Source organism: Ciona intestinalis, chromosome 8 (assembly GCF_000224145.3).
Source record: "Ciona intestinalis chromosome 8, KH, whole genome shotgun sequence".
In the NCBI taxonomy this organism is placed as follows: Eukaryota; Metazoa; Chordata; class Ascidiacea; order Phlebobranchia; family Cionidae; genus Ciona; species Ciona intestinalis.
In genome coordinates, this window is record NC_020173.2 from 5,298,234 (window position 1) to 5,313,064 (window position 14,831).

At 34.2% G+C, this 14,831-nt stretch overlaps 2 protein-coding genes across 5 annotated transcripts in view; both read left to right on the plus strand.

Annotated features, from left to right (window-relative positions):
- The window catches only part of ikk-epsilon (IkappaB kinase), a 42,943-nt gene extending 40,846 nt beyond the window's left edge, over positions 1 to 2,097 (plus strand). Inside the window, exons 14-17 of one of the 3 annotated variants that reach the window (XM_018812716.2) lie at positions 44 to 185; positions 540 to 698; positions 1,028 to 1,237; positions 1,528 to 2,097. In XM_018812716.2, coding sequence (XP_018668261.1) covers positions 44 to 185; positions 540 to 698; positions 1,028 to 1,237; positions 1,528 to 1,612 — 596 coding nt within the window. In that variant the 3' untranslated portion in view covers positions 1,613 to 2,097. 3 annotated transcript variants of the gene reach the window in all.
- A 940-nt stretch (positions 2,098 to 3,037) lies between these two features.
- LOC100184822 (E3 ubiquitin-protein ligase KCMF1) lies at positions 3,038 to 13,677 on the plus strand. 2 transcript variants are annotated; one of them, XM_002130776.5, is made up of 8 exons: positions 3,038 to 4,261; positions 4,775 to 4,942; positions 5,265 to 5,404; positions 5,847 to 5,979; positions 7,323 to 7,484; positions 7,890 to 8,026; positions 11,914 to 12,071; positions 12,410 to 13,677. In XM_002130776.5, the coding sequence occupies exons 1-8, from the start codon at positions 4,225 to 4,227 to the stop codon at positions 13,098 to 13,100; spliced, it is 1,626 nt and encodes a 541-aa protein (XP_002130812.1). In that variant the 5' UTR covers positions 3,038 to 4,224; the 3' UTR covers positions 13,101 to 13,677. The 2 variants fall into 2 exon arrangements, with proteins under 2 accessions (XP_002130812.1, XP_009859383.1); XM_009861081.3 differs by lacking the exons at positions 3,038 to 4,261; positions 4,775 to 4,942; positions 5,265 to 5,404; ... (1 more) ...; positions 7,323 to 7,484; positions 7,890 to 8,026 and adding an exon at positions 9,842 to 10,537.
- Positions 13,678 to 14,831: the final 1,154 nt, after the last annotated feature.

Here is a 14,831-nt window from a genome sequence, read left to right on the forward strand (position 1 = left end):
AGTCAATACCACAACTTAAATATATTTTTCAATTCTTCAACAGGATTATCGCATAGTGATGATCAACTCCATAAGTTTGAAAAACAACGACTCGCAGAAGTCTGTGAAGCTTCTGTCACTCTTTTCACCGATAAAAGCGTCCCTGGGTGTAAACGGTTGCACAAAGAATCGATTAATTGGTTCAGGTAAAGGGGATAATGTTTGATAGGAAATTGATGATGTTAGTTGGCAGAGAAATATATATCTGTGGTACACCATTAGCTGGACTTGTTTTTTCTGCTGCATATTCAGCACCACTTTTTTTTTATTCTGTGATAGTTCATGGCAAGATTTAAGTAACATAGCACATTACTGTAAGATGCCAGTAATGACATGCCTTAAATTCTGCTTTTGAAAGTATTATTAATTTATCACAAGTTTTGATTGTAAAATCTTGTTAATGTCATCCATTGGTTTTAAAATTAGACAAAAACGTCAATGGTGTTGACCAATTTTTTCTGTTATTTTTTTAACAATTGCTTTGTTATATTTTCGTGTAGTAATATGAATGAGTACCAGAAGAAGTTATGGAATTGTGAGACTCGTATCATGAGATTGAGTGACAGGTGTCAAGAACAGGAAGAATCCATTCGTACGTTACAACGAGTATATCGAGACAAATTATCATTAGTTGAGTCAATTTTAAAAGAAAATGCAAAGTGAGTAAAAACTGCCATAAGTGACAAAGTATAATGTAACAATATTTATATTTAATAATTATTATACGATAATGAAGAATATACTATTTATTTACTACATAACATAGTGCTGTTTATTTTTATACAAGGTGAAATTTATTGGCATTGAACAATAGTACTTAAAACAGCTATTATGTTAACACAAATATCCTGGTAAATCTTCATGTCTCACCCTCATTTCACCGTTTAATTTTAGCTTTTTTCAGTTTTTAATTCAACCCTTTTAAAGTAACAGATTTTTTATAATTACAGTGACATTGTAGATAGTAAAAACTCATTGTTTTCTACAGACCTTTATCAGCAGCATCGCTACCTGGCCCCAATCTTAATGTTGTCCAGCCTAGTATAGCAGTTCCTTCATCATGGCCTAACTCCATTGACAATCCCCGGTCTTCCCGGCAAAGGCAATTGAAACAGCTTCGTCAAGGTTTAATTGAGGCCAAAAACAGCCTCAATGAAGTCAGATGCGAAGTACAAACTGGTTCTGAAATTTTAAAAAAGTAAGTATTGTTAGACAGATAGGGCTTAAACAGTTGTAAATACTAAAAATATTGCTATATAAAGACTTTGTATTGCAATATAAAGAAGGTATATTGTATACAAACTGTAGAACTTTTAAAACAACAGAATGGTTGTGTAAACCATTGCCAAAACCACATTGTTCTCATTCCAAGACTTGAAACAATTTGTATCTTTTGTATTATCTTTCGAGCTTTGACTTTATCTAATAAAATTTAGATATTTAAAAGTTTTTAATATCTTGAACTAACAATAAATTATTGCTTTACAGACTCAGTTCATTAACAGCAAACCGAAACTGTGCTTCCCCTGAAACACCTTCCAGACCATGCGTGCCAATGAGAACTAATGATTGAATTTTTCTGCAATAAATACTAAAACTAACTAAAGGGTTCATTGACACCAAGCACAGCAGAGAATAAGTGCAAGATTTTTGGGTTGCAAGGACGCTTGGTGATCTGAAGCTCTCGTACCTATATTTTGCACTTCATTTTACATGACTGCAATTACTGCTACTTTTTAATTTGATCAATTTCATATTTCTTTAATGTCCAAGCATAGGTGGAGTGCTGTTTGCCTTATTTGATCGTCTTATAAGAGTGATTTCTTTTCTTTTTTATTTGCTGATGTGACTGTTTTCTTCCTTTGTTTTCTGAATAACATGCGAGGGCAAATAAAGTTTGCTGCAGCTCCGTGCCGATACATACCCAAGATTTTTGTAGTTTTTAATTATACCATGTTGATATGATTTGTTGTGCAGTGCAATCTTATTTTTTGGGGGGCATACTTTTTTGACAGTAAATTGTTAGCTTTCGTTTATTAAAAAGTACATTTTGTGTAATTTCGTCAGTAAGATGGACTACTATTTCAGTTAACATAATATAGTGAATTTTTTACCTAAAATCATATAGGTTTAAGGATTTTTTATGTTCCCCTTCCCAAGCATAAACAACAACACATGAACAGTTGTGAAAAAAAGCCGTACCACAGTGTTTCCGTATAAAAATTGAAAAAAATGTTTTGATTCGGTAAGAAGTTTTACAATTTTAGTAGTTGTTTATATGCCAAAAATACGAACAAACAATATATCAAATATTGTATTTAAAGTAAATTTTACATTAATATAGAAATGGTAATGTTTTATCCGAGATAACATTTTTGACTGCAAAAATTCGGAAACACTGTTGTTCAGCTTTATTTGTGAAGGTTTTAGTCCAATCAATGTCAGAATAGAAAATCGTTTTATAATTTACGACGTATTATTATTAGGTTAAATAAGGAAGTGGTGCAAGTTAAATGCAATTTTACGTTTCCACATTTTCCTTTCTCCTCATAGATATAGTAACACTAGTTTTATTCACCGCATTACAAGGCGGAAGCGTTTTAGCTTCCTATTTTGGAAATTTGCATCGTAAACAGAGTTTTAGCTTTCAGTTCTGTAAAAACGTTGTCGCAGCATTAAGGACGTACAGGGTGTAACAAATACTGGGTTTCATAATTATATAATATAATTTTCAATTTATTAAATCTATACTACCGTTAAAACTAAGAATCTTTAGTTGTTTCATAAATATCATAAGTGCGCTAATTTAGCAATACTGTTACGCGGTTACTAGATTGACAACAAGTTAAATAAACCCTGATTGTTTCATTACTGTAAAAATGGTTTACCTATAAATTCAATTTAATGAATGAGGGCGCAACATTTTAAAATTTGTTACTTTTTGAAAATATTACCCAAGCAAAAAGTAAACTAATTAAACTTTTTAAGTTTTATTCTTCTGTAATTAAAGGGTAGATTTTTTCCTTTAAAATGGATTTAAAAATTGAAAGACTGAACATGGACCATGAGGATAAAGTTGTTAAGCTTGTCACATCAACTTACACTAAATCTGAAGTATTTCGGTCAGGAACAACAATGAATGTGTCAAGTGACCTGTTTACCGAGCTTGATACTGCAAGAGCCAAGGCAAAACTTAGGCAAGGCTTATCTTTTGGTATTTTTCATGAAAAAAATGGTCTTGTCGCTGTCACATTGAATGTGATACGACTGAAATCAAATAATAGTTCTTATCAGGAAACCTCGGGAGTCTATAAAGATACACATTGGACCAACTGTACTGTTCGAATAGTTGAACAATTACGTAGCATTATGGAGACAAAACTGGATCCACAAAAAGCATTTCTTCTCTCCATGACATCTGTACATCCAGACTTTCGTCGAATTGGATTATCCAAGCAACTTACACACAAATGTGAGGAGCTTGCTATTGAGGAGGATTGCGATTACATCATTTCAATGGTTTCATCTGGTTACAGATTACAAGGCTTACTAAAATTAGGATACAGCATTGCTGGGCAGATTGATCTTCGTACTTATTATGATGATGTGGCCGGCACTAAACCATTTTCTGCATGTGTGGCACCAGATTACTATTTTACTTTATGCTACAAAGCACTATAATTTCTAATCAACTAATAAATCATAATGAAAATTATGTAGCTTTTTATGTAGAGTTATGTACCTCATTAATGTTTCTACTTATGTGCAATCTTAAATATTTCTGTAATTAATTTTTTATTAACTAGGTCTATGCAGTATATGTATTAGTTAAAATAGCATATGCTTTATATTTTATTTTTACATTCGAGCTATACTAAGTACTTCGTATTCTTCATTTAAAACAAGTGTTCTATTCTAAAGGTTTTGGTAGTTTGACACATGCAATATATACATTACATAGTACAATTATGTATAAATGTTTATTGTTTAGTTTAAAATCCACTTATTATATTTATTTAATTTTGTCTTGGTAATTTCTTTATTATTTATTATTATTAATTAACATATTTAATATCCCAAACAGGTATTTTTATTGTAAAGCTATTGGTATTTTGACTTATGTAATAGGTTAGCATTAGGAAATAAACAAAAAAATAGAGCAAAGACAGCGACAGTGTTTCCTTCATGCCTCGAATTGTCTCAAATATGTCACGTCATGAAGGTAAGTGGTTTTATGTTGCGCAACACTGAAACATTTTTTTGGTTAATTTAATTTTTTTATAAATTAAGTTGTAAGTGCTTTAAAAATCGTTCCGTATTTGTAATCTGACCAAAACAGGTAAAAGGTCCTACATTCCTTCTGTATCAAATGTCCCGCACTTAATGTTTGTCTAACTGCTGTCCCACTGGTACCTTAAATGCCGTTGCATTGCTGAAACCTGTATGTAGGTTCCAATAAAACCTTATGCTACAAGATATGTGACAGATTTGTTTAAACTGTCAAAATAACAATTAAATTTGGGTCTTCACTTCTTATATAACCTATTATCTATCTTTAAAAATACTTTTTTTGTAAAAAATCATCAGTGACTGAAAGTTAAAATGTCAGAGTAAGGATTAGATTCTTCTTTATATAACCAATAATCCATCTTTACAAATAAAGATTTTTGTGGAAAATTATCATAACTGTGTTCAAATGAATCTATGGTAGTTGTTTATTTGAAATACTTTCCAGGTGTTAGTTGTGACAACTGCTTGAAAAGCAACTTTGAGGGAAAACGATTTAAATGCTTGATTTGTTATGATTATGACTTATGCGAAAGTTGTCATGTGTTTGAAATAAATACTTCCCGACATTCCTCTACTCACCCCATGCAGTGCATTTTAACAAGGAATGAATTTGGTAAGTGTATGTTGTGGCAGTGGTCTATATATTTAATTCCCCTCTGTTTTATCACTGCTGCCCCCTTCTAGGGTGTGTAATATTCGGTGCAAAAAGACTTACCCACTGTCTGATATATTTATAAATTTTTCTTTTTCACTTTAGATAGTAAAGTTAAAAATTTTGTTTTATTTTGGCCTAACTTGGTCCTGAACTGTAACCTGTCACAGTTTGAAAAGGTTAAAACCAATTGAAAAGGTCAACATTTTGTAGGATGCATGTGCCAGTGTAGTAATACTGAAAACACATTGACATTTTATTTTACAATGTTTTGCATTCTCAGAATTATATTACGGTGGTGAGAACATTTCCCCTGAGTCTCCTCCTTCGTTTGTTTGCCCTTTCTGCGCCAAACTTGGATTTACTGAGGCTTTGCTTCACGAGCATGTTAATAAAGAACATGCTGATGCACATTCAGAAGTGGTGAGTAAAACAGGTCCTAGTTTTATTTTATTCTATGTTGGTGATGTCCCACAGTGTGGCACGCCATGGGTCCTAGGATTTAGGTCAGGATTGGCACACATGCAGTGGTATTTATAAACATTAGGTTCGTGACAATGCAATGCCACTGTAGTAAATAGAAAATGGCAATCACAAATGTCATTGCCAAGTGCAAACTACTTTGTATGTTAGCCTATTCTTTCTACTGGCTTATGTAATGGACTTATCTATTTAACTTTGTTAAATATTTAGTTTTCTACTGCTTTTCTACCAGACATAATATACTTTCTAAGAACTGTTTTGCGAATTTTTTTTTATAGATTTAAAACTAACATTTATTGAACTATAAAATTATTTTGAAATAGAATTTTTTTAAAAATCTTTATATTATTTTTTTAACTAGAAAATGTTGCTTATTTCCCAGGTGTGTCCAATATGTGCTGCATTGCCTTCCGGTGATCCTAACCTGGTAACAGACGAGTTGGCGACTCATTTATCAATGGAGCACCGAGCACCCAGGGATGCTGAGGATCAAGCTGGTGGAAGACATATACGACGTAAGAAATTTTATTATTTATTTGACATACATGGTGTATGATACATCTGGTTTTAACTTATTCCATGTATTTGTATAGTATAGTAGGGTGGAGGAAGATGGGACACCTTTAACACGTGATATCCGAATATCCTGAATTGATCATGTTTTAAACAATTAACAACGATCCATGGGAGTGGGGATATAGTTTTATAATTCTTTAAATGTTCTATGTTACCACCAAATAGGACCAAAATAAGAGTAAAAAAGTGTCTAGTCTTCCTTCACCTGAATCTCCAGATACATCTCCTTTTAACCCATTTGATGTACTTGTATGGTACATTTAAATTTATTCCATGTGGTATATTTATACTGCTTACAAAGGGTGTAAACACTGTTAAATTTTTTTATTACTATACCTTTAGTTTAAGGCAGTTTAGATAAAACTTGTTACTGTCAAATAATGTCTTAAAGGGGATCCTTTAGTAAAACTTTCTCCTGTAAACTTGAACGGCTTATACTTTGGTGGAGCTTCATAAAGGATTGATTATCTGTCTATCTTACACTACTTTTTACATTACTTGGCTTAGGAGCAATACCCCAATTCTTGGCATGACATTTGCTGTTGTTGCACAATTGTAAATAGCAATAGATTTATGGTCAGTTGTTGCCCACCCTTGGGAATATAAGGTTCAAAAACAACACATTATAATGCTCGCATCACTTAGATTTTAATATGACCACAAAGACTTAATGTGTTTAGGTGGCTCAATGCATTTACTGTCCTTTATTGGAAAATATGTCAGCAATTTTTAATTTTTGTTTTTGTTATTTTTTCTTTAACAGATTCTGTTTTAAACCTATTTTAATTTTCTAACTTTATTTAATGGGAATCTTTTTGTCTTAACATTTTTCTTATATAGCTTATTGCTTTTTTTTATTTGGATTGGGCCACTTATGTATGCCTGAATAAAAGTTAAATAAATTTCAAAAAAACCTGCCATAAAAACATGTTAAAAACCCAACCCCCTTTTACCCTGGTATGTTTTCCATTTTTATGGGGAGTTTTCTTATTGGGTTAGGCTCCAATTACGACTTAGGACACACAATTTTTTACACTATCCTTTCATTTTCATAAAAAAATAACCAATAATGACATTTAAAAAAAATCTTAAATCTAACCCACCCCTTTCGCCCAGGTATATTTTACCCTGGTCGAGGCCTGAGAAGTCGCAACCATTATAAAAAATAACCTACCATAAAAACTTCTCAAACAAACCCCATTCCCTCATAGCTTAACTCATTTATTTATGTTGGTGAGGCCCCACAGCGTTAATCCAAAAAACTAACCCCCTTTTTACCCAGGTATGTTTTACCCTGGTCGAGGCATGAGGAGTCGCAACCATCGTAACATGCACTTCTCAAGTGGACCAGCGACGTCTGCCATACCTACACCAGCAGTCGCCAATAATAACGTTGCATCTTCGGTTATATCAGCGGGCAGAGACTCAATGGACCCGATTGCTGGTAAGTTTTAACTCGATGCTAACTTTAATGTGTTTAAAGGTTTTTTCTTAAACATAGTTATGAGGAAACCTAACCAACCTTAATGATTCAGGATCCCCGTGCCCACCAGTGACCGTTTGCCACTTAGGTTGTGCAAGCACCAGTGGTTAAGAAACCATGGTCTAATATAATGTTTTGTTAGGTTTTTCCTTTAAAGCCAGGCTTAAGGTGGCTGTACACAATATCCGGAATTCGTCCGTTTTGTCCGGATTTCGCTGCCGCATGCGGAACTCGATAATAGGTTTGCATACGAATTCGCAAGCAAATTCGCATGCCTGATACTGTGTACAGCTACCTTTACCGTGGCCAACTTTTATAATTTCAGTTTTAGACCTTGCAATATTTAGATTCCAACTTTTTTTTCAGAACTTTTATCTCAACTGAGCGGAGTACGCAGGAGTGCTCAACAATTACAACAAACAGTAACAACATCGTCCCAACTACAAGAACTACAATCTCAGCTTCAAATGGAGCGACAAAGAGCAGCAGAACTAAGACAGCAGGTGAATAAGCTTTTTCAATCTTATTCGGCATTAAGTTTTTTTTTTAAATGAATGAATGGAACTTTTACTATCGTCGCATGTCGGGAAAACAGTATTAGTTATAACTTATAGGATTGCTGTTCTGTTCCACACACCGAGTTACCACATATTTAACTTTGTGGGTAATGGGTATAATATATATATATGTATTTATTTATTTGTAATGTACAGCAAAAAAGTTAAACAAAAATATCCATAAAATTTAAATAACCACCACCTAGCTACTGTTATATTATATTAACCTATAAATTAATTGCTTACTGTTCTGCACCTGGTAGTTGATGGTGTTTTACACTTTAAACATACATTTCACACAACAGCAACATCAATTATTTATGTCAAAAATGATTACAATCCACCAACATATTACCACAACGTCATTTCTATTACTTCACTCATTCACTGCATTCTATGCAACAGTTACGCAGTTCAGGGTTATAAATCAATGTTGTTGTTGTTGTTTTGTTGTCATTTCTAGATATTTTAAGGTGATGTAATTTAATTTGGTGCCTTTTTGGCACACTAGTACACTGTACTAGCATATGTATGTGTGTATGTGTTGCGTTTCTGTAAGAAGGTTGTTAACATATGTAACAAATTATTTATTATATGTAAAACATAGCTGTAAGAATAGTATTTACTATTAATATAAAGTACTCTGTAATTGAGTTTGTTAATTAATGACTAATGAGTAATTACCACTTGATTAACCAGATTCGACCAAGTTATGAGTAATGTTAAGGGTTAGACTGAGGGTAACATATTTACTTAATACTTAATAGTTAAAATAATTCTTTGCTGGGTTTTGTTTGATTAATTTTAAACATAATCTAAAGTTTTGTGATGGTATAGCAGTAGTACAGATTAGGAAAAAATAACTGTTTGTTTGCATAGGTGTTAAATTATTCAAATAGTATAAATAAGTTTTTAATTTTTCCTGCATTTTGTCATATGGGATAGGTAGTTTTGTAACTATATCTGTCATTTAATAACTGCTCAATAAATTATATTTGTGAATGTATTTATAAACTATGCATAGGTTTGATCTCTTTCTATCTAAGCTTTAAAAATCTTGCTATAGATACATTGGTTACATTCATAGTAGTTTTGTAACTAATGCCTGTCAGCTATCATTAACAATAACATGGTCATTATGACATATGCTTATGTATTGTCTACAAATAATGCTCAATTTGCGCTACTGATTACCTAACGCAGTAATGCTCTGTTACTGATATACATCAACTGTTAATGACGGCATATGTTACACATTGTGACTATTGTGACAAAATATGATGATGGGCCTAACAGGATGTAATAAAAATGTTTCGCTGACCATATATTACGTAACATGCTAGTTACATAAATCATTTTGTTGTTTTGTTTGATAAAAAGCTGTGGCTGTCAATTTGATTGGGGTAGTTTTAACTTGTTTATTTTTCTGTAAGGCAAATATACCTATATGTTTTGGCAATTAGGTAGTTTTGAAAGGTTTGAATTAAACTATCTGTAAATTTTAAGTAGATTTCGTATGTAGCTTTGTAAGATTTAAAAAGTTTGTCTTTATTTTGTATGTGTTGTGTACCTATTAAAACCTAGTCTCAGAGTGTGACATATTGAGAAAAAGTGCTAACATTTAGAACAGGTTTGAATAGGTGACATACTAGCCAAGCCTGGGGATTATGTCACCTAGGTCACTGTATCATTCACTTACTTAGAAACTAAACTGAGCTATTGGTCATTCTTTAGCATGTATGTTTATAGTCTGCATCTATAACACAGTTGCTTAATACTAGCAGCTGTGTTGGGGTTTTAAGTTAGAATCGTAATTTTTTATTAGTCAGTTGTGTGGTAGCAACAAAGGAATAAGTTTCATTGTTTTTTTCTTGCTGTTTTATAAAGATGAGCAATGCAGATCAGGAATATTTTAATATTCTGCCAATTAATGCTTTGAGACAAAACTGGAGTTTACCATGGCCTAGTACAGTACCAGTCCGCTCAACTACGAGAACTATTTCATCGGAATCTTCAGATTGGAAAAGTTGCGACCCCTGGCAGCCTGAAAACTCAACCATGTTTCCGTTTATGCCAACTTTTGTTGCGAGCCAGTTTTTGCCGAAAGAAAAGGAAAAGCCTGTAACAGGGTGGGTGGACTTTACTACAAAGAGGACTCCATTTAAATCAAACATCCCAAAGAGAAAAAGCAAGAAAAATAGAGCAAAAATACCAATTGTTAATGTAGAAATAATATGGAAAGATAGACCTGACACTCCTGAGTCTGAAAGCAACAAAACCACTAAAATTCCACCACCACCCCCACCCCCTATAACGCGTACCAATAAGCCAATGAACTGTCGGAAGCGTTTACACCCCCAAAAATTAATCCATTCTGGGACTATTGTAATTTCTGATGATGAAATGGTGAATGGCCAACCTAACAGAATACCTCTGTCTCATGAACAGGACGATATGGTAAGTTATCAATTGCAGAAAGGTTTGAAGGAAAATATAAAGCTTGAGATATTTTTAATGTGGGTGTTGGTATATATATTAGTGCTTAACCTTAATAGGCTGCAAACCAAAGCAATGGTAAAGCTTCGGTGAACCAAAGTCTCCCAAATTTAAAACTACATTTGCTTTTTGTTTAGTTCTATCTTTAGAATTGTTTAGTTAAGTTTTAGGGTTTTGAGGTAAATTTTTAGGCTTACTCCATACAATTATTAATATCAAACAGAAACATAAATTCAAGTATTATGGACCTTTTACTAATATAATTGGTATCCAATTAAAGCAAACAGTTTAATTATGACATCATAATATTGTCTTTTTAATCATAGACCACCTTCAATGATAAATTTATTCAGTTTTTGGCAATTTTTAATGTTAGACTATGATAGAAAATCTAGTGCAGGCAGTTTTTGGGATTTAAAAATGTCACAAAGAAAACGTTCACGCAGCAGAACAGTTATGTCGGACACTGAATCTGAAAACACAGAGACATCTCTCATCCCAGAAGATTTGCGAAGACTTTTTGATCCTCATGGATTTAATTTCTGTTCAGACGAAGACCAAAAATATCGCTGTGTTAGAGTCGAAATTATAGATGCAGCCAACTTGAATCAAGTGCTAGAAACATCCTATGCATCTAAAGTTAAAGACAGCAGTACAAGCAACACCCCACCACCCCCACCCCCTCCACCTATCTCACAAAAGCCTGTATTGGAAGGTCTTCTTAATGGCCCATTCAGGAACCCTATACCATTACCCGCACCTGGTGACCCACCAAATGCATTCAGGGTGGCAGCAGGTCTAATGACTGAGTTGTTGTCATTACAAGGATCGGGTTTAACAAACAGCAATAACCATGCAAATTCTCAGGAAAATTCAACTGCTGATAATAAACAGGTTAAACAGGCAGAACAGAACAGCTTCATTTTAGAATAGTCAGCTTTTGTTGTTTTTAAATGATCAGAATCTTGATAAAAATTGTCTTTAGATCAATTGCGGTATTATAGTAAGTTTGTATATATTGTTGTTTTTGTATTTTGTGGTGACTTTGTATGTTAATATGTCTCACTTGTGTATTATTTTGGCGAGCTGGATTAACAGTGTTCATTGTTATGAATAATATTACATATTTCGGCAATACCTTTTTAAGGCGATGTCATGTTACTTGTAAGCAGTGCAGTATCTAACCTATACCCTTATATGTTTTATATATGAGTAAGGTTTAAATTGATTCATGCAATGAGACATAGTATTTACACAAGAGGGAGCCAATCTCCCAAAATCATTTCCTAACCTTTGACGAGTCTCTAAAAAAATCCTTAAAAAATATTTTTTTTTAGCTTGAGAGGTTTCCAAGCAAGTCAAACCCGAGCACCAACCATGGAGTTCATGTCCAGCCCTCTGGTGGTGGGAATAACTCGTCGAAATCTGCCACAAAGCGGCCAAACTGTAACGTTCACTCTGATGATGATGATGATAGTAGATATCTATTGTCAAAGTAACTTTTCTATGTTTGATGTTTACTGTTATCGCGAAATGTTCGTGTATACTACAGAAATATAATTTTTTTAATGTTTCAACTTTTTTTACTAAATCGATGTTTAGTTTTATTTTTGCTGGTGTCTGCACGCGATCTAGAATGATGAAACACTGGTTTAATTTCACCTTCTGGGATTTTGTTTTTTTAAGAACTTTTAAGCCGCAGTTAAACTACATTAAATAGAAGTTGCTTACCCTACTTAAAGAATAGAAAAATTAAATATTGTAGAAACAAAAATGTAATCCGAAAGAAATAGGGTATTTAGCCAAATTTTTAAGACTTTTTTATTCTTGCAGTTTGGACGAACTGAACTTGTCGAGCAAAGAAAAAGAGCAGCAGAGTAACGAAGATGGCCAACGTAGCTTGTTTGTGCAAGAACTTTTGCTTTCAATTTTCTCCGAGGGTGCGGACAGTCACCTTGAACAAGATGGCTCCCCACCGCTCCATATGCAACGAGCCATGCCTACCGAGTGCCCTCTGCTTGCTTCCACACCAAACAATACCACTTCAAGTGGTCGACCTTTAGAATCATCTTCCGAAATCTCGGAGGACAGGGGGCCGTGGGTGAAAGATGGGAATAAATCTTCTTCAAATAACAAAGAAGACACCGGCGTAGGACACTCAATGTCGTCAGGAAACGCGCAGTCTCCGCTTGCCCCATCACTCAGTGAGGCATGCGAGAGTCCTCAGTTTGCGGATGTACAACCAACAGGATCAAGATCGGCTCCTGTTCTCACTCCTGATTCAAGCGATCGCTTGTCCTCTGATCCTGAGCGATGGATTTACAGAGAAGATGACGATTCTAAGGACAGTGATGAAGATAAACCGCCGTCACCCACCCCAATGCTCAACATGCGCATACCAGGCCGAATGTTCGGGGCTGGGGCACGACCTGTTCGCGTGGCTGGTGGCGTTGGTGGTGCCGCTGTTAATGATTTTAATCGGGATGAAGTGTCTTCTAGTACGTTAACCAAACATATTCGTTAACACCAAAATTGCGCTTCTTGCAAGCAAATACGTTGACTGCGTAATAAAGTGCCGAGTTGCTTTGCTTCGGTCTTATTTATTACTTCCTGTGGTGGAAACGAGACACAAAATGCATGGTGTGTTGCTTTGTCTTAGCCGCGTTTGTATCTATCTATATACACGGTCTTTTATTTAAGCGCGACTCTGTGAGTTTTCTTGTATTTAGGAAAAAGTTCTTTCTCCAGGAGTTGGAGTCGTAATTATAGAAATAGATGCCAGTTGTCGCATGGTGACTAACACTCCTCACATAATATATGAATACTGGCATCAATTATCATTTGTCACTTTGATTGATTTTTAGAACCACTCGGTTGCTCAGTGGAGCAATGACTGAGTTAACGTATATGTAAAGTTAAATATTGTGCTTTTGTGCGTTTAGCTCATACTGTTATTTAAATTTTCATTAAAAGTCCTTTTTATCCACAAACTATTGAAACATTAAGTTTAAACTCTGGATATCATCTACGTTTCGCATAGATTTGTCAAAATGTTGTTTAATTAAAGTTTGCATTATTAAACGAAATACGTGGAGTTGTCATTTTTATTGTGGGTGGAAAACTTGAGAAAAGCAAGAGACATCCAGGAATCATCTCTCTCGGTAATGGTATTTTAAGTCAGTTTTTCGGGAGCTTTGAGAGTGACAGTTTAGGGCAGTTTGTGGGGTGAGTTAAGGGTGTTTTAACAAAGTTTACAAAGGGGGTCTTTCCTTTTTAGAGTTTTGGACAAAAAAATAAAAAAGGGAGAAGATAGTTTGACAAAACATATACAGAACATGAAAAAAACATTGACTAAAAAATAAAAAAATACATCAGTACAAGTGAACTTTTTTTGGGGTTATTTTTTTCTCATTTTTATGTATGGCTGATAATTTGGACAACCCATCAGTGGCCACTGCAATTGCCGTTAAGTGTCTTGCTCAAGGACACATACGCCCACAATGGTAGCAGCGACGAGCCTTGAACCCATTACCTCTGGGTTAGAGGCAGGCGCGCTAACCACTACGCCACGGCGCCGGACCAAAATCGTGCCAAATGCAACTATATTTCGGCTCTACTTGCTTGTATACACATCTAACAGCAGGGATTTTTGCGTGTGAATAAAATGTTTAAATCCTATGCCACCTTTGCTTTAATAATTGAGATAACTTGTCACCTAGAACGATTTCTAATTTCAATGTGTATACCTACGGCAGAAAAAGTAGTAAATGCTATTATGGTTGTATTACAATAGTTATGGTGCCCACCGTTTCGTCTAGAATTTAGGCACTACGGGTTTAAGATTCGTCGACGACACACATGACATAATATGACACACCTGACATAATATGACATAATACGACATAACATGACACACCTGACATAAATATGACATAAATACGACACTCATGACATAAATATGTCACACATGACATAAATACGACACTCATGACATAAATATGACACACCTGACATAACTATGACACTCATGACATAAATACGACACACATGACATAAATATGACACACCTGACATAAATACGACACACCTGACATAAATATGACACACCTGACATAAATACGACACACATGACATAAATATGACACACCTGACATAATATGACATAAATACGACACACCTGACATAATATGACACACCTGACAAAATATGACACTCATGACATAATAAGACACACCTGACATAAATACGACACTCA

Bases quoted from the DNA above. Each gene is read 5' to 3' on its own strand.
- LOC100184822 (XM_002130776.5), top strand. From the start codon at position 4,225: ATGCCTCGAATTGTCTCAAATATGTCACGTCATGAAG. The intron at 5,980-7,322 runs GTAAGAAATTTT...CTTTTTACCCAG, and splicing joins TGGTGGAAGACATATACGAC to GTATGTTTTACCCTGGTCGA. The intron at 8,027-11,913 runs GTGAATAAGCTT...ATTTTTTTTTAG, and splicing joins CAGCAGAACTAAGACAGCAG to CTTGAGAGGTTTCCAAGCAA.